Here is a 19894-nt window from a genome sequence, read left to right as displayed (position 1 = left end):
ATTACAGGTAAGTATTGTTAAATCTTTTGACCCAGACAAGTAGAGCTTTTGGTCTTGGCCTCTGGTGGTCAGCTACTGGAATGATAAGGAATTATTAGAAGTCCTGTCAGGGAGATCCCCAAATATGAGATTTCCTGGCACCAATCTCAATGATACAATAGTAAAGTCAAGAACATAGGTCAATTTACTCATAATCATTCTTTTAGCACATTGGTTTTCAAATAAGAGTAAAACCAGGACAAAAATCTTCCTGCTTATTTATATTTGAAATATTGGGGATTAAACCAAGGGCCTTGCATATGCTAGGCACATGTTCTACCACTGAGCTACATCTCCAGTCCTTTTTATTTTGAGGCAGGGTCTCTCTAAGTTGCCCAGGCTGGCCTCCAACTTGTGATCCTCCTGCCTAAACCTCTTGTTGTTGGAACCATGCCCAGTACAAAAAGTAGTTCTTGAAGGATCCTTTAAAACTGATACACAGCCTTCTACCAGCAGAAACCTGAGCCTCAGAAACGAAATGTCTTAACTCAGAGCTGGTGAGCCCCTCCTAATATTCTTGCCCAGTCTCCAATGAAGCATTGCTGGTCTGGTCTAATTTTTATTTATTTGAGAATTTTTCCTATTCAAAGTAACTTGGCATCCCTTTAAGCAACTTTAGTCTTCATCTTTCTTTAAGCTATTGGCCCTATTTCTACCTACTGTGATCCTATATTTTCCTTGCAAATGAAAACTTTAAAAAGCAGACTCTCAACATTTAATGTCTACTATACATATTTGGAAAATCCCAGACATATAACAAAGTAGAAGAGTGGAATAAATTGACACATGCTAGCTGGTTTCAGCAATTATTGATCCATGGTTTATCCTGTTTATCTATATATCCATTCTCAACACTTCCACATATAAACTAGGTTATTTTAAAGCAAAGTGCAAATATTATATTGTTTTTGTCCTCAAATATTTCAGTATATATCATTAAAAGATAAAATCTTTCTATGTAAAAATAACTATTATACTCTTACCACACCTTAAAAAATGAACAATAAATCCTTCATATCAAATATTCATTTTAGTCACATTTCCCATGGTGCCTACTGATTGTTTTTCAATGACTTATTTGACTGAATAGGGGCTTGTGAGCCCACTCTGCACTAACATTAGTTATGTTTGTTAGAGTTAGAGGTGCCTTAAAGATCAAGCTTGTGGGACACTTTGATAGTCCTACTGGAGGGGTTCATAAAGGGATTATCAATCCAGCCAATAGTTAAGGAGTTCATAAGGGGATTATCAATCCAGCCAACAGTTAACTAGTGGGTTTCATACATTCTTGAAAACACATACAGATGTTGTAACTCTTTTCCTGAATTACAAGACAACTGTTAAATTCTCCTGCAATGCCAGCACTGAAGTGTTTTGAGACACATCCACACATTCGCCCACACCTACACCCATACCCATGTTAGGTAGACTAGTACCACAGTTAATTTCTACTTTAGGTTTGATTCTGCAAACACTACCTTCCATCTGGTTGCTTTCCTCAATTGGTTTCTGATTATTGGCCTTATCCAATGAATGAAGGAAATGAGAGGCCAATATTAGTCTTGATAAGTGTGAGGCACAGTAACTGCAATTTACAGACATTACAAGTTAAAATCACTGAGGCTCTTTTTTTTTCCCCCATAGAACTAGAACAAGTCTTAGGCTATCTAAGTACCTCATTTGATTCCATCCTCTACAAAGGAAAAGCCACATGGAAGTAAATGATCTTCTAGACCATGAATACTAAGGAGGACAAAGAAAAATAAGCTGGTTTTATCATGAGACACTGTATTTCTGGGGGTCTGTGGGAGAAGGGGAAAAATCAGAACTATCTATGAGTACAAATATTCTGTTTGATAAACTTGAAGGATGTGATCAAAGGAAAGTGTTAATGTGCTTGATATAAATGTAGTTATATTAGAATTATTTCCTATCAGGGCCATCATGAGCCTTCCTCCAGTGGTCTTATGGACTGAAGATAGACCTGGGCAATAACATTAGAAGAACAATAATCACTTTCAGAATAACAGCCACATGTGGCATAGAAGTGTGATTCCTTTGGCTTTTAGCTACAGCTAATGTCCAGTACCCACTGCACTGTTCAGTCAACCCAGCTCAGCTGAGGTACAGCAGGGCACATGCAACGTGGGGAGACGGACAGGGAGGAAAGAAAATGAAGTAACAGCTTCCAGTTGGGTTCCTTGGAACCCCAAGGGCAGCCTCAAGGCCCAGCTAGTCAGGAAGGGTGTGGGCACCAATGAATAGTAGGCTCAGGAAAACCCAAGCAGCATCCAGACATTGTTCTTGAGATCCATGACACTGAGACCTACCTGAGGGGGGGGGCGGGGGCTGTGAGCAGGATAATGGTGGACTCATCTGCTCAGAATGTCACGCCTGAGTTCACATGTTTTAAACACAGCCGCACTGCCCTGCCTAGCCCTTCATCCAGCAACATTAGGGACAGATAGAATCAGACCACACAGCCAAGGCAAGAAAGGACAATGGAAGTCTACTTTAGATTGTCACACTAGGCCAGGGTTTCCAGCCTGGTAGGCTAGATGCCAGACAACTTTTGAAAGCATACCTTTTCCTGAGCACAGCAGATTTATCTTCTAGGTAAACTGAGTTTAGAGAGGGGTCCTGATTCCAGTTACACATGTCCACAAGTGAACAGAACATCACTATTTTGACAGACTTCTGCTGACAAAGGCAGCCTAGCTCTGCGCAGCCCACTCTTCCTCTCTTCTCATTGTTCTGGGTATCAGCACCATTTCTTCTCATCAGAGGGAAACTACTCAAGTTCAGGGCATGGGACACAGGGAGGTCTTCTCACACACAGAAACCCCTATGCCGCAATGAAGCTAGAGTATCAGCAGAAAAAGCAAGGGCCCTATCCGAGGTCTTGCAGGAGCAATCATTGCTTCCAAATGCCAGTGAGCCTGCAGCCAATGGGAGCACGTGGTAAAGACTCCCAGGCTACTGGTTTTGCAGAATAATCTATGGAAGGCCCAAAGAATCTTCCATTCCAGGATACCTGCTCAGTCTTTGATGGTAAATGGGTCAGGTTTTGAAAATGGGTGGGAGGGCTGGTGGACAGGCCTCTGAACCCTTGGGTCCACTTCAGTAAGAGCAATTGTCCTCTAATTTGTTCCATACACTAGATTTATTTCTAAAATGCCATGGGAACACAGGCTCTGAGTCTTCCTTCATTAGAGGAACTAACCAGAAGGCAACTTTGTCTTGGTATCATATTCTTACCTATCAGAAGTCCTTGAGACTAAAGTTCAGGTCCTCTTTAAATAGAAAGAAACTTCCATTCTCATCTTGATTTTGACAACTGGGAAGCCAGCCCTGCATTTGGAATAGCAGGTGGAGACGTTGAGGAGAGAGAGGGCAGTTCAGCCTCGGCCCTTCCCCACTCACCTGAGGGACACCGATAAAATCCTCTCCATCTCGATTCTCCGCTTCAGGACTTCTTTCACAAGGCCTTTGTCTGGGCCCTGTTTGACCTTTTCTCTTCCGATTAAGTACATGCACTTTGGGGTGAGAAGCAGGTCTCGCTTCACGCCCTGTAAGGAGAGGAACTTTAAGGTGGCAGACAGACATGATCAAAGTGATAACTATCTCTACAACAAGTCACTGTTACCAGCACAGAGGGAAGCTTCCTTGAACAGCAAATCTTCACTGTTATTCCACTTACCACCTAACCAGACCTCAAGAGGGAAGAGCCAGCATATATGAAAAACCAGTCCTCCTCACTGAGTGAGACCCCTTTCAGAATAAAAATTATAAAGGGCTGGGGATGTAGCTCAGTGGTAGAGCACTCCTGGGTTCAATACCCAGTACAACAACAACAAAATCTATAGTGGACACGATCTGCTTTACCAGAACAGCAAAATCCCAAGTTATTTTTATGTGTTGGCAACTCTCAGAGGTGATGACAGCATGTACCTTGAACCTCCTGTCATACTTGGTGACGGTGTCAGCAAAGTCAATCTTCTCCCTCTTGCCCACAAACTGCTGGAGTTCCGGGTGCTCTTCCATCCCAATGTAATCCCCAATAAAGTTCCGGTTAATACTGTTTCTTCTTCGCTCCTTCTTGTTCAACAACAGGTCTGAGGCTACCATTCCCAAGAAGGTGGAAAAAGAAGAAGAATCAGTCAGCCAGAAAAAGGAGGAAGATATTTAAGAGTGTAAATATACAAAGAAATCATGAATGACACAAGATATTTAGCACACAACACTCTATGCCAAATAAAATAGAACTTGTAGCTTCATTTAAGCTCAGATCTACTTGAGATTTGTTAAACAGAGGAAACAAAATGACTAAAATACCTTCTTCTCTCATTTGGACATATTTCTTCCGGGCCACAAATTTACGCCATGATTTCTGTATCACTCGAGCATACCCGTCATACTTTCTCTCTCTCATCTCTTCTAGAAGAAATAACTGTGAATGTAGAGAAAACAAACATGAGCCAATCCACAAAATCTGAACATCACTCTTTTTTAATGTTGTTATTTCAGTGTAGTCGAGGAAAGATAGGAGGAGCAGCTTCTCAGACTCAAGAACAAATATGTAAAATGATTTCGATGACATCTTATTTATGGTAATGATAAATTCTTTACCTACATACTTTTTTCTTCTAATAAAAAGCAATGGGAAATGGTTGAATTTGAGTATGTTATTATAGTTTCTGCCCTGCTTTGCTCAAAGTCTCTGTGACTTGTTCCTCACCTTGATCCACAAAGGATAGTAGGTGGCCAGATTAAATGAGTTGGCGGAGGCTGCTGGCGGAGGCTGCTGCTGTTGTTGGGTGCTGTGTACAACCTCGAAATAGAATTTTCTAGCTTCTGCCAGAGTAGAATTGTACTGCCCTACTTTCAGTTCCATGGAAGTCTAGACTTCCTGCCTCACAGGATTCTCCAAGGAGTCACTGGGCCAGGGGATAAGAACCTCAGTGACTGGGGCCCAACTCAGACACTCTAGTTGGAACTTGGATTCACTAAAGAGAGCGGGCATCATTTAGAGGCCTAAATCAGACTCTGGCAGGTCTGAAGAGTCAATTAATACTGACTGCTGTGATGCACTCAACCAGATTTCAGAATACAACAAATAGCTGTAGAGTGCTGAGTGTCCACTGTAGTTAAGAATCATTCTAGACCCTTTATGCAGTTATTTTATTCAACACCTCAACAACTATGTGAGCCACATATCTCCATTTTGCCAATGAGAATATCAAACTGAGATTGGGTGGGGCCAGAAAGCAAACCAAGGTCTTTCAGCCTCTGCCATTCTCCTCCTTATCCAGACATATGAGTCTTACTCAGTAAACCTGCATTTGATCCATTTGTAAAATAGTGGGAAATTTTCTCATTCACCTTGGAAGTGGTTTGCATGATTCTCTAGAAAAAAAGTTAAAAATAAAATAAAAAGGACTGATAGAAACCCAAAGTAAAGATGATGAATAGTCATTGCAAGAATGTTCCAGAAGTAAACAGGTGAAGTTGGTTTGAAGTTGGTTTGTTGTCTCTGTTTATCTGGGTCTGCATTAGGAGCTCCAGTGCTGCCACTCAACTTCTTCTTAGAGCCCCAGATGTGTAGAAACAACATCTCCAAGTGCACATACCCAGAGAAAGGCCACCTAACTCCACAGCCTTCAGTGCTACATGCCATAGGCCTAAGGAGCACATTTCTAACCCAATATGGAATACATTGTTTACCAACTGGACAGAATGTTTAAAATCTGAGCCCTGTGGTTGCCTGTTATAATGTGTTGATTTTTCTTATCTGTTTTTTGGGTTTCTGGAGTAAGTCTTGTTTCCTTCTTATTTCCCAGAACAAGCTTGGGAGCGAAAAAGAGAATACACTTGTGACTCAGAGAAAAAAATAAGCAGCAAATAATTTCCAACTTCTGTAGATATTAACTTGGTTTTAGGTTTTGTTTCCAAAAGCCCAGGGCATTTAGAAATCAGGGAAGTTAATGAATAAAGAGACAGAAAAGTCAAAACCATAGACACATGTAACAACAACAAAAACCACTTTGGTGTCTAATATTTAATGTCATTTTTAAAGCTAAACAAGTTATTTTGTGTGTTCAACACTTATTATGGAAGTTAAGGCAAAACCATAAGACGGATTTTTTTTTCTTCTATGTAGTTTTTGGTACTGGGGATTGAACACAGGGGAGCTTAACCACTGAGCCACGTCCCCAGCCCTTTTTCTGTTTTTATTTTGAGACAGGGTCTCACTAAGTTGCTTAGGACCTTGCTGAGTTCCTGAGGCTGGCTTGGAACTTGTGATCCTCCTGCACAAGGCAGATTTTAAAAACCAACTTTTGTACAGCATTTGCGAGTCAAGGCTAGATGTGGACTGAAGAGGTTGGGGAAGAGGAAGGTGATGTGTGTGTGTGTGTGTGTGTGTGTGTGTGTGTGTGTGTGCGAGTGCATGTGTACATTCACACACATGCGTGGAAAGGTGGGAGAAGGATAATGCAGTGATGGCAGTGAAGCATCTCAAAGGAAGGCAAAGAATATAGGAACCAAAAATAAATCTTGGTTTTGGATATAAATTCCCAAAGCTCAACGGAATCAGAATAAAAATGTATGAAAAATATTGAGGTCGTTTTAATTATATATGAAAATTTAGCAAGTTGAAAAGTAAAAGCGGTATGAAACAACACAGAACTCTGCATTGTACTGACAAATCACTCCATCCCGTTTTAGAAAGAACAGGAACTGCTCTGTGGGTTGCTTAATGGCGTATGACACAACATTTTCATTTTATATTTGGAAATGAAATTGCTGTGAAGCTACAAATAACTCAAAGTAGAAAAATGCTACCACAAACTTTTCATAAACCGGTTCTATTGATGTGTGCCACTTATGTACTTAATGGTCTTTGGTTCACAAAGCCATTCAGCTACAGCTATTATCATCCTGAGCCTCAGGCCCATCCCACAAGGCATGCAGAACAGTGTTCGGGGAGAAGGAAACCCACTAAGAGGCCAGGATTTGCCTAAAGTCAAGTGTTCCTATTTCTTCCACTTTTAAGTTCCCGTATATTTCCCCTTGGTCTGATGACTAATTTTGCCAAGTTCACCACTGACTCTTGAAATGGGGTCTTGTGATAATTTCAGGAACCTCAAGAAATGATGATGTTGAACCTTAGTTCCAGCAATTTTCCCACCTTAAAAAGCAATGTCTTTATTCCATAGCCGCAGAGCTACTAGGGCAGAATTACTAAGGGGCTTTGCTGGATTTCTGCTCAAATGCAGAACTTTCTATGGACATTCACCAAGCTCACAGTGACCACATCCTTATCAGGAAAGATAAAGAAGTTTCCCTAAATTAATCCATATAGAGGACTGCAAAATTTATGAACCATAAAATGCATATGTTTGAATGCATTACTAGTAAGTATCCATGTTCCGGAGACCTGAGATTTCTCCTCCAATCTATTCTCCTTGAAGTCCTTCCCCAGCTCTCTCATGGTCTTCCAAGTACAATCCTAGGAATTCCCATCCTGGATTCCATTCCACCCTTCAGGAAGAACCTAAGCTTGTTTATCTGGCCTGTTTGTCACCGAGAGGAAGATGCAGAATTGACCAAGCCTCCTTTATGACTCAAAGAAGTCTCTTCTCAGCTTAAACATTATGAATAACTATGGGGCACTTTCTGTCTGAGGTACCCAGTGCATACTGGCAAACAGAACAGAGTCCCTGCCCTGAAAGAGATTGCCACCTAGCAGGGGAAAGCAATAGCAAGTGACAAAAGAAGCCAGTCTGTGGGAGACACCTTTTTATATATGCCAAATGCTCTGAAGGAAGTGAGTAGAGCTGTGATAGCTAGAAGGGGGCAGGAGTGTGGGAAATGACCCACCTGGATTGGGAAGAGAGGGAGGGTTCTATGAGATGATGGATGAGGCACAGCAGCCAGCCCCATGGTGCTGTGCAGGAGAGGGATTGTGGGGAGGTGGTCGTGTACTCACAGACTCAGGGGCTTTGATGAACACTTTACTCCTCCCCAGCTGGAACTGGTCGCTGTCCATGTTGACAGACTGCAGCAAGTGGAGGACACCTTGCTTTTCATCTCCTCTCCACACAGGCCAGGTGGCTTTGGTCAGAATGGCATACCTGTGAGGACAATCAGGAAGAGAACAGACTCAGGTTGGACCACCTGGACTCTGTGTGGAGTGAGGCAGCAAGAGCCCTGCTGTCACCGAGGTATTGGGAATCCACTCACTTCCACTTAGAGCTACAGGAATGGACCTCAACGACCAGAAAAATCCCTCAAGTCTGAGATGCCCATCACAGAGCTTTCTCCTACGCCCTCCCTATCCCATGGTTTCCATGTTAACATCCTGATGAAAATCAGCATTCCCGTTTTACCACTGTCTAAAAATAGCCCTGCTGAAGGTCACTTGTGACACTCTTCAGGCAAAAATAAATTGTCTTTTTTCGATACTAATCTCTCCTGATTTCATAGCACAATTAATGCAAAGAATTTTACGAAGCTCCCTATAAGCAACTGTTATAACTACTGTTCACCAGCTTTTAGCCTGGACATTCTGTGCGTCCTTAGTCATAGGGCCAGAATGACCTGATGGTGGCCATCTCTGACCTCATCTTTTTCTGCTCTGCTTTTGACTCACTACATTCCTTCAAAGCGCACCCTCTTCTTCACACACACCAAACTTTTTCCCTCCCCCACAGCTTTTGCCCATGCTGTGCTGTTCTCCTAACTCCTCACTTGGCTGGCTTCTCCTACTCAGGGTGACACAGCTTCAGGAACACTTCCAGACAGGCCTTCTCGGGCCACCTAATCAAAAATTACTCCCCTGATATTTTCTCTGATAGCAAATAGCGTTTTTCCTTCATGCCATGTACCATCATTCATAATTATATTACTATTGGTGTTGACCTGTTGATATATGCTTCCCCTATGAAGATGACAGCCCCATGAGTGGATGACCCATTTGTGTAGCCCAGAGTGCACAGGCAGCACCTAAGTAATGCCTGGCACACAGCAGGAAAAACTAACATGAATGGCTAGCACGCAAGGCCTGCTCTCTCTGCATCGAGTGCTATGATTGGTGATTTAGATGCATGATCTCATTTTAATATTATAGCAAATTACTATTACAATTATGTTGAAGGTGACATAACTGAGGAGAGAGAAGCACATTATAGGATATAAAATACAGAAGGAAACTTCAGAGGAGTGTGCAGGTGGGCAGTTGGCAGGTGTGGCCTTGGTCCACACACACTTATGGCATAGGCCTTGAGAACCATGGCCCTGTTTATTTCCAGAAACTGCTATCAGGATTAGACTGACTTATGGCAGCCAAGGGAGAAGGGAAAAGACTGGCTCTGCCTTCAGGGTCTAGGGCTCAAGGGGAGCTGGTTGGGACTAAGGTGATTCCAAAAGCCCACACTGCTCCCACTAAGAGCCCAAAAGCCCACACTGCTCCCCTAATATTGTCTGATGATATATTAATTTCCTGGAGAAGTAAATCCTCTTGTTTCCTAATTAGAGATAAAAAGCTTAAAAGTAAAAATGCCTAGTTGAAGTTATGCATTAACGTGAATAAACTTCATATGTAATATAATGATGTTGATTCAACAAATTAAGCCACACAGAAATGACTGATAGCAGAATCTTTCTAGATGTGATTGGAAGAGTTATAAAAAGGTAAGAAGGAACTGGCAATCTACATGAATGAGGGGGAAGGGCTCAGGGAGGGTAGGGAAAAGAAAGAAAAGATTCAACCTCTAAGGCAACAAATGTCTAAGATTGCAATTTTGCCTGGATTGATCTAATCAGAATTTTGCACTAAAGAACTTATATCATGCAACTGCCAATCGGTCTCTCTATTGCAATTCACCTTTCTTTCCCTATGAAAATAATGCTGGGTTTCTCTTACTTGGTCTCTTTTATGGTAAGAAACTTTGCAGAAATTTTCTGTCTCATTCTGACAAGGCCTCCCATGATGGGTGAGGGTCTTCAGAACACATGGGAGTTGCCTGGTTCTACCTGTGCTTTCATGAAGCTTGATACATCCTTACCCCAACCCTTTGGTTTCCATGGAGAGAGCAAGGTATAATTCTAGCACAATGTCTCCACCTAGTTCACTCTCTAACTCCAGGATAGAGTGGCTGGACAGGCAGTTACACAAGGTAAGAGTCACACTACCTGATACCTGTGATAATTTTGGAGAGATGATGGTAATGGCCTATACTCCTTGATCAAGCATTCTCACTTTAAAACTCAACTATGCCAATGTTTTCTCTGAAGGCCTTTGAGCTGGTTGTTCTCTCTACCTGGAATTCTCTAGGCTTCCCTTAGACTGATAGGTTCCTTGTTACCTCTTGAGTCACTGATCTAATGGTTCCTTCTCAGAAGAAATACAGCATAAATCCCAGTGACCTCTAGTTGCTGGTCCTCGGGTTTTAAGGATGTTTGGAAGCAAAGACATAAGAATCCTGGCAACCAGCAGGCAGCTCTCTACCACTCCACACCATCCTACTCTTTCTTTTCTCTAGTCCACAGCATAAAATGCCTTTTCAACAACCCCACATTCTAAAAGACTGGGTCAAGGCCAAGGTCAAGGGAAGGATGCTTGTGAGGAAGCAGAAATTGTGCAAAAGATAACCTTTGCAAGTCTTTGTATTTCTACAACATTTTTCTTCCTATGGATCAGAAACAATATTTGGAATTGTTTCTTCCATCTATATTAAGGAATACATACTACCTAGCTCAAATAGGTATTTTCTGAAAAATTTAAAGGTATATTCCCAAGCCAAAACTCCATGTGACAGCCATTGCTAACAGTTTTTTAAACACTTTCTAAAGGTATGAAAGTTCAAGTTAGTGCTTAAAGCCGTTCAGGGCTGACTTCCAAGAGCACATGGCTGATGAAAAGGGGAATTAAAGCATCTTTTGAACTTTTACTCTCTAACACTCAGTCAAAAGGGATGGTCTTGATAAAAATAAAGGCTTTTCTAGAGGAAAAAAAAAAAGAACACACTCTAAATATACATGTTATTTTCTAAGCTACCTTGCACCCTAGGTAGTGTTGGAAACATTGCTCTATTTAGGCCTGTGGCCTTCTTTCTAGGCAGGGGTGGATAATATATGCTGATGTGGATAGTTGTGGTGGGTATTAATAGATCCTTTTCCTCAGGTTTTACTTTCTATGGATACCTAAGAAGTAAACTTATAAATGAAGCCTTTTGTCTCAGGCTTGGAGAGAATAAAAGTACGAAATGGCCATCTCTAGAAGAATTCTGAGAGATTCCATACTCCTTATGGAAAAGAGTGTTGTCTCTAGAGAAATATTACTTATCATTGACATATCTGGACTTCAAGTCAGTTTTTAGTGGACCATTTAAATAATTGTTTTATAATACTGTGAAAATGTACTTTTTTTTGGAAAAGCAATGGCCTTTCAAATATTATTTTGATTTGAGAAATCAAATCTACTACTACTTTCCCAGTAGTATCAAATTAAGAGAAGTATGACAGCAATAAAAGATTCTGCTTTTATAAGACAGGACTATTTGTCTCTTCTGAAAGTCCACAGCAGGAGGGCAAAGAATAGAAGCATCCAAGAATAGAATCACTTTAATGAAAGTTTCTCAACACAAGCGGCACAACAGTTTTCACCAAATGCCACTTACTGTGAGGCATACCACAAAGTACTGTGTATGGCACTTGAGAGAAGCCTAGATATGATGATCAACAGTTCACTTAAGAAGCTACTGCAAACAAGTCACATAGTCTGCTCAGGGTCCCTTAAACAAGTAAGACCTGGAGCATTCCTAAAAGGAGAAGATGGACTTCCTGGTCTCCCAAGATGCCAAAACTTGTATACTTGCATGTGGAAGTCAGATTGGTTGGTTGGTTTTTTAGATAAAATGGAAAGAAGGAAGTCTTTCAGTTTTTAACTGAAAAAGAGAACTTGCAAGTGTCAAATAGAGATTTTAGGTACATGAAATATATTAGAAGATTTAAAATTTGTAAAACTAAAACTACTGAAGTCAGGCCCTTCTGAATTAGGGAAAGATAGCAGGAAATCCTTTTTCATGTACTCTTTCCTATAGTTGATCTTTTTCTCTTAATTAAAAAAAGTTATTTTCAAAGAAATGCTGTTTTACAAAAATGCTGTGGCCCTGGGGAATATCAGGTAAGGCCTGAATACACTTTGGGTTGTCACAACAGGGAGGGGGCTGCATTCCTGGCATCTGGTGGGTAGAGGCTAAGACATCCTACAATACACAGGACAACTTCCCTCAACAAAAGTCATCCAGCCCAAGATGTCAGTAGCTACAGCTGCGAAATGCTATTCTAGTGTTACTGATCAATTTAAGGAAGACTCAAGTCTTATAACTAACATGTAAGTTGTTCCTCAGCCAATGAGTGGTGCTGTAGTGACATAAAAATCTCTTTAGATTTATTTTTCTCAACTCCCTACTTACTTCTCTCATACAGTCCTGCTTACACTATTGGTGTATTGGCACTTTTACTTCAGAAATCAGAGAGGGTGAATTTTTTTTTCTCTCTTTTTTTATATATATATAGTTGTGTGTAATGATGATTTGTTGTGATGTATTTGTATGTATACATAATATAATAATATAATTTGGCCAATATCACTCTCCAGAGAATAAATTTTATTCCTGATCTAACTCACTCCTAAAATCATCAGGAAACTTGCCAGTGTGGGAACTGAGGCAACGGGACTTTGTCGTATGTAATGATAAGCCCTTTAATAAAGCCTCCAGCTGGGGTCAGCTGCCCTAATCTACCACTTAGGAAGAACTTCCAAAAGTTCTTTCCAGAAGAAGAACTATCTTATTAGAACTTATTGGAGGTACTAGACTTCAAAGATCACATTTGAGTTCTTCCCCAGGCTGCAAGTTCTTTGTTACACTAAATTTGAATTTTAAAAAATCCTTACATCCTGCCTCTGTATCATATATCAGGAAGATGTAAATGTTTTCTGATTTAGATGATAGATTTGGATTATATCTCCTTTTTTTAACTTCCCTATTTATTAAGGGAAATTAAATAACTGTACAATAGTAGAACTCCTCAGAATCATTAGAGAAGTTAGAATGACATTATACTTTAAGGACATTCAATTTTATCCTTTTCAAAAACAAGCAACATATAATAAGAACATTTAAGTATAGGTCCTGCCTAATAGACTATAAGGAAAATATAAAAATAGGTTTAAATTTAAACATGGATTGTACAAAGTTTTGAATTTAAATACTTTAAGCTCATTCCTAATGTAGGCTAAATATTTTCCTGCAGTTGCTTTCATACTGTTGACTTGCTCAGTTAAGTTAAACCTCAGCCATTCCTACGTCACAATTATCATGAATTCATGAACTTTGGCTGAATTCATGAATAGCCTACCAAACACTGATGGCTATTGACGAATTCTACCATGAGTAATGGTTAAAATATATTCTATTACAACTCTGTAATAAACAGACAAAAAGCCCTTAAAAAATGGGCAAAGGACTTGGACAGAATTTTCTTCAAAGAGGAAATACAAATGGCCAATAAGCACATAAAAAGATACCACTGAATATCATTTACCATCTGGGAAATGCAAATCTAAACCACAATGAGATACCACTTCACACCCACTAGGAGGCTTAGTCAGATATTAGCATATGTTGACAAGGATCGGGATCAATTGGAACCCTCAAATACTGCGGGTGGGAATGTGAAGTGGTGCCTTGCTTCAGAAAAGAACCTGGCAGCTTGTCAAAGAGGTTAAACATAGAGTTACCAAATGAATCAGCAAGTCCACTTTTAGGTACATTCCCAAGAGAAATGAAAACACATGTCCACACAAAGACTTGTACATGAATTTTCATAGCAGCATTATTCACAAGGGCCCCAAAGTGGAAACAATCCTTTACCAATTGATGAATGAACAAGTAAAATGTGGTCCATCCGCACAACAGAACACATTCTGCAAGATAGGAATGACGTGCAGAAGGCTACACATGGTTGAATCTTGAAAACGCTCTGCTGAGTGAAAGAAGCCGGGCACAAGAACTCATATCAGATTGTTTTTAGGAAAAGCCCAACATAGACAAATCTAGAGTTATGGGAAGTAGAACAGTGGGTGTGTAGGGGTCAGGGAAGAACTGAAGGTTGGCAACTAAAGAGCGTGAGACATCTTTTCAAGGTAGGAGTATGCTCTAGTTAATTGTGATGGATACGCAACTCAGCGGATGTAGTAAATGTGTTGATTCATGTACTTTAAGTGGGTGGATTCCATGTGATTATATCTCAATAAACTTGTTTACATAAAATAAAGTTCAGAATCACTGGTGCGTAATGCACCTACCTCTGTAGGAATTTCTGGAAGATTCGCCGATAGGCATAGCCAGCTCTTCTCACTCGGATGTTTTCTTTCAGACCCAGATATTCCACTTGATGTTTTACCCTACAAAAGAGAAAATGGCACCTGTCTTTACTGGAGAATCTTTGATTCCTCTATATTCTTACCAACCAACCTCCTTGACTCCCAGTTCCAATCTGCAGGAAAACATATTAAAAAGACATAATTTATAGTGTTCAGATACTAAGCTGGCCTCTCAGATCACATATTAATTTTTAAAATGTTGCAGAACATTGCAATTATATAAGAGGATATTACTTATCGATTTCAAACACTAATACTAAAATAAAAACTCAAAGCCAGGTGTGATGGTGTACATCTGTAGTCCCAGCTATTTGGGAGGCTAAAGTCAGAGAATTGCTTGAGCCCAGGAGTTCCAGGCCAGCATGGGCACCATAACAAGACGTCATCTCAAAAAATAAAAACAAATAAAGCCCCATAAACCTGTTACCTGAATTGTGAACAAAAATATTGTTTTTTCAAGACTAGAGGCTAGAACTTTTAAGTTTAAGTTTTGAATTAAATTATACTGGAGGGTTGTTTTTTTTTTTTTTTTTTGGTACCAGGGAGTGAACCCAGGAGTGCTTAACCGCTGAGCCACATCCCCAGCTCTTTCTATGTTTTCTTTGAGACAGGGCCTTGTTAATTTGCTGTGGATGGCTTTGAACTCACAGTTCCTCTTGCCTCAGCCTCCCAAGTTGCTGGGTTTACAGGAATGTGCTGGAACTGTTTTGTTACTGAATCTTAAGTTCTGACATTGACTCTAGAATTAATAATGATCTTATTGTTCTAGGATTTTTCTAATGCAAGTTAAGAAAGGTATATGAAGCTATTAATTTCAAATGCTTAAGTTAAAATGGTTCAAAATAGATTTGAATCATAGTTTTGGCTGGTTTTTATAAAAATGAATCTAGCAGTGTATTTTGGAAAGTGGATGCAGAGTACTGGTAGGTGGATATTGCCACACATGCAATTTTCCTATCAGAACACAAGCCCCCCGCCCTATGCCTTGGTTTAAGAGGCCTGGCAGGTCTGGGAAGATGTGGGGCATGTACATTGTGAAAACCCATTCCTCGATGAACAGCAGTTTCCTGAACACCCACAGACAGGTTTTGAACACTTGTCTGATCATCCACTCTGGAGAAAAAAATTGGGCCTGGGCTGCATCTGATGCAAGCTGGCAGAACAGATACTTGGACACATGGTAGTTTAGAAAATTAGAAATTAAAAGGAAAATCTCTTTTGAAGATGGGATATGGGAATTGTGCTTTGGTAGGAAGGTAGCCCCCTCACGATCCCTATTTGGTACATTTGGTCAACCACACTAATGATGGATTCCAGAGAATGGATTCACATGAATGCTGAAAAAACCATTAGAAGCCTCCTCACTCCAGTTTCACACAGGGTCCTGACAGCTGTCTCTCCAGCAAGGCTTTTATGGAAACCATATTCCCAAATAAGCCTCATACTTGTTGATGACTACTATAGACCCTGTGCCCCCAAGAGGAACACTATGATTCCTTCCCCACAGCCAGGACAGTGGGGAAGAGCCCGCACTCTGGAGCTGGTTGCTGTGCACCCGTGATTCTGCTGCTATGTAGCCTCTCTGTGCCTCAGTTACCTCATCTATAAAATGAGGATAGTAATAAATTACTAGCTGAGTACCTTCCCTATAAGTCACTTAGTTCCTGTCATGAGTGATGTGAAGCTGCAATTATTCTAGTACATTCCCAGGTACAATAAGTAAACCAGGATGGGAGAATAGACAAGGAAATGGATTTTTCACACAGCGGGATTCTTAGAAGCAGTGTTTCATGCCTCAACCAGAAGGATGAGTTGAATTTATCATGTGCAGAGGACAATGAAGAGAGCCCACAAAAGGCAAGCCTACAGAATGGGGTGATGGGAGGTGAAGACAGGGATGATGAAGCTTGAAGCAGAGAGAGATTTGCATGGGAAGGATGAGGTGTCACAGTGAGGGATGTTTAAAGAGCCTCCAGTCAGTCTTCCTTGAGCTGACATCCAGACAGGTTGACTCCTTCAAGATGACTAACTTTTAAAAAGTCCTCATATGAAACAATCAATATTTAATATCCACATTTGCCTGGATAAGTCACACACACACAGACACACACACACACACACACACACACATACACACACACACAGAGAAATGTGGCAGGGGTGGAGGGAGAGATCTATTTAACTAAAGTGGCTGAAATCTGATGCTGGAAAATAATTAAATTTCCATTCTTCTGTCCTCCAAATCTGAAACTCACCACTGACCTTTTCTCCAGTAAAGAAAACACACACAAAACACCTGTTTCCAATGTTTGCTCATTTTACAGTACTTCTCGAAAATACCAGCATCAGGCCAAGATGCCAAGACAGGGACATACCACCCATTGATTCAGAAAGACACATGCCTTTCCCATGAATCAGTTTCAAATGCTGTTTCATTCACCATTTTTTCCCCACCTTCAGGAAATTTTCTTTTAGAAATTTCCTTCAGCAGGACAAAACAGTCTAACAAATCCTATAATGTTTAAAATTTTATATCACTAAAGGACCCAAGTTAATTTTTGCACATTCCTAGAGCGCTGTCACCTCCTCAGTAGACACTGGCCAGACACCACCCCGTTGTTCTCCCGGTTGTGCCATTCCTGTCTCTAGGGAGGGATCCTCTCCAAGGCTGTCCTCGGCCATTAACTCAAGTCGGCCAAGGCCTGGGAACTTCACGAGGGCAGCAATTCTGAATCCAGGGCAAGCAACTTTGCCAGAAACCAAACAAAAACACATTTGCAACAGGAAAAGAAAAAAACCCACACCCCACAAACTTGTTGAATGAGCAACCCTCTCTGCAGAGAGCTTAATTAAGCGTGTAACCCCTGCCAATGACACACAGTGCCCTCTCACGGCCCTGCATCCATGCTCACGGGTGGAGTGAAACCATCTGCTGACAAATCTGTCCCAGGATTGAGGAGGGGAGTCCCAGGAATCGATCCTACTGAAACACACATCAACACTGACCACCTCACTCCTGACCATCTTTAAATCTATTTACATGACTGCTTATCATGGTCTTTGCTGAAATTCAAATAAAGGGAGTTACTAAAGAAAGTTAAAAAGAAAGAAAATATAGGAAAGCCTTATGAGGATTTACTAATAAAATGCATCACACTGTCTTACTTTCAGCATTTTCTGATATTCCAATAAATCAGGCTGAGATTTATGACAAGGTAGAATCAGGGTTAGGGAACTTGTGAGCAGCAACTACTGAACTACTTCCAAATCAAAGGGGCTTTTGGCAGAGCTAACTATGTGGACTAGGGCAGGGTGTGCTGGGCAGGGTGCTGCATTTATAGGGCAAAAATATATTTTTTATTTAAGATTATTTGCTCCAACGAGAAGACGGGTAGTTTGAAATGGGCAAAGAGTGGGCTAACATGCCCATTCGAAATACCTTGGCTCCCAAGACTCTTGTAATTTATTTCTGAGGTTGCCTATGACACCACTCATCTTGTGTGTATGTCTGTGCATGTGGTGGGGGTGGGGAGACGGGAAGTGCACACACAGGTGTGGAAGGGGTAGATGTTAAGAGTGATATGGAAACAGAGCAGACTGACCATAGCAAGAGATCTTCAAAGTGCTCATTCTGTCAGAATGGAGATCCTATTCTAGACTGACCCTCTTAGTGTAAAAGACCAAGAAACTGAGTGGGGAGGGGATATAGTAATTAGTGATAGACCAGCACCAGGACACAGTTCCTCCAAACCCTATGCAGCCCCTGGCTCAAGACCAAAGGTTCTCAAGGTGTGATGTATCACAGGTCACCATCATCAACATGTTTTTTAAAAAATGCACATCCCTGGGCCCCTCCTCAGAGCCACAAAATCAGAAACCCTGGAAGTGGGACCCAGCAATCTGAGGGTTTTTTTGTTTTGTTTGGTACCAGGGATTAAACCCAGGAGTGCTTAACCACTGAGCCACATGCCCAGCTCTTTTTATTTTTTATTTTGAGGCAGGATCTTGTTAGTTGCTTAAGGCCTCACTAAGTTGCCGAGGCTGGCTTGAACTTGCAGTCCTCCTGCCTTAGACTCTCAAGCCTCTGGGATTTCAGGCATGTCCCACAATGCCCAGCAAGTTATCTGAGTTTTAACAAGCTCTTCAGGGGGTTCCTAAGCACACTCAAGTTTGAGAAACAGTGTAGAAAAGCAAAAGATGTTTTCAATCTTCAGGAGGGAAGAGATGATAATGATGCTACTAGAGTTTTGGCCTTAAAGGAGAAACTGAAATACACATTTCAGAAAAGTGAAGAATAAATTAGCATGCCCAGGTCAATACCCAAGAAGGGAAATGATCAAATTCCATGTCTCAGAGGCACTGCTTAAAGAATAGGGTGATTAGCTCATGCAAGAGAAGATCCAAAGGCTGGGGCTATAGCTCATTGGTAGAGGGCTTGCCTTGCATGCACAAGGTCCTGGTTCAATCCCCAGCACTATCTGAAAAAAGAAAAAAGAGAGAGAGAGAGAGAGAGAGAGAGAGAGAGAGAGAGAGAGAGAGAGAAGAACCAAGAGAACCGCGATAGTGACTTTGAAGCAACAGGAGAGCTAGCAAGTAGAAAAATAATGAGAAGCAGTGAGGAAGTATCTCAGTAGAGCGCTCGCCTAGCATGCGTGAGGTTCTAGGTTCAATCCCTAGTATTGCAAGAAAAAGAAAAAAAAAGTAGTGAGGATAATGTAGAGAGTAGGATTAGGACAATAGTGAGTTAGAGAAGGTCAGTAGAGCGCCCTGAGTAAGACTTGCCCAAAGGTGGGTTCATCACCTGAGGTGTGAGTTTCTCATCAGAGGCTGATAGGAGAAATCTCATACCACACTAAATTAAAAAATTTCAGAAATCGAATGGAAGAGAGGCTATAGGAACATGCATCTATAGATGAGCTTACTCAGAAAGACCATGACATGGCAGGGCAGAAGCTCTTACACCAGAGTAGCAGCAGGGCTCTTAAGATGAGAAGACAGAATCAGACTCCATCATGGCATGCTAGATGGAAAGAAAGACCTTCAGATAATGACTATGTGGCCTGCGTGGGTGGAGATTTTTTTTTTTTTTAACTATCTTTTCCCTCTTATAAAGGATCAAGTATTTATTATCTGCCATGGCTGATGGAGGATCCTTCTAGTAGGGTGGGAAATGGACCTATACTTATCGCTCAGAGGAAATAATTAGCAGCTGTGAATTTTAATCCTGGTCTTTCTGGTGTTAAACCTTTGATTTAGTCACTTGATGCCTTAAAAAGTCTATTTTCTTTTCTCTAAAAGAGAAGAAAAGAGGTGACTCATGCCCTGGGATATGGTAGTCTGGTGGCAATGGCCTGGGTCCACTGTGTAGTTCAATATCTTCCCTGTCTCATGGACTGTGTCCAT

General features: G+C 41.0%; 1 protein-coding gene across 1 annotated transcript in view; it reads right to left on the bottom strand.

Annotated features, from left to right (window-relative positions):
- Positions 1-19894, bottom strand: part of MYO1E (myosin IE) — a 190307-nt gene that overhangs the window by 30651 nt on the left and 139762 nt on the right. Inside the window, exons 18-22 of the mRNA XM_081291730.1 lie at positions 14414-14512; positions 8030-8174; positions 4375-4489; positions 3991-4160; positions 3463-3608 (exon numbers count right to left, since the gene is read on the bottom strand). Of these exons, the coding sequence (XP_081147856.1) occupies positions 3463-3608; positions 3991-4160; positions 4375-4489; positions 8030-8174; positions 14414-14512 (675 nt within the window). The remainder of the gene's footprint in view (positions 1-3462; positions 3609-3990; positions 4161-4374; positions 4490-8029; positions 8175-14413; positions 14513-19894) is intronic.

This window comes from Spermophilus citellus, assembly GCF_964194105.1.
Source record: "Spermophilus citellus genome assembly, chromosome: 4".
Classification (NCBI taxonomy): Eukaryota; Metazoa; Chordata; class Mammalia; order Rodentia; family Sciuridae; genus Spermophilus; species Spermophilus citellus.
The sequence above is the reverse complement of the archived record's forward strand: the minus strand, read 5'-3'. Positions and strand labels throughout refer to the sequence as shown.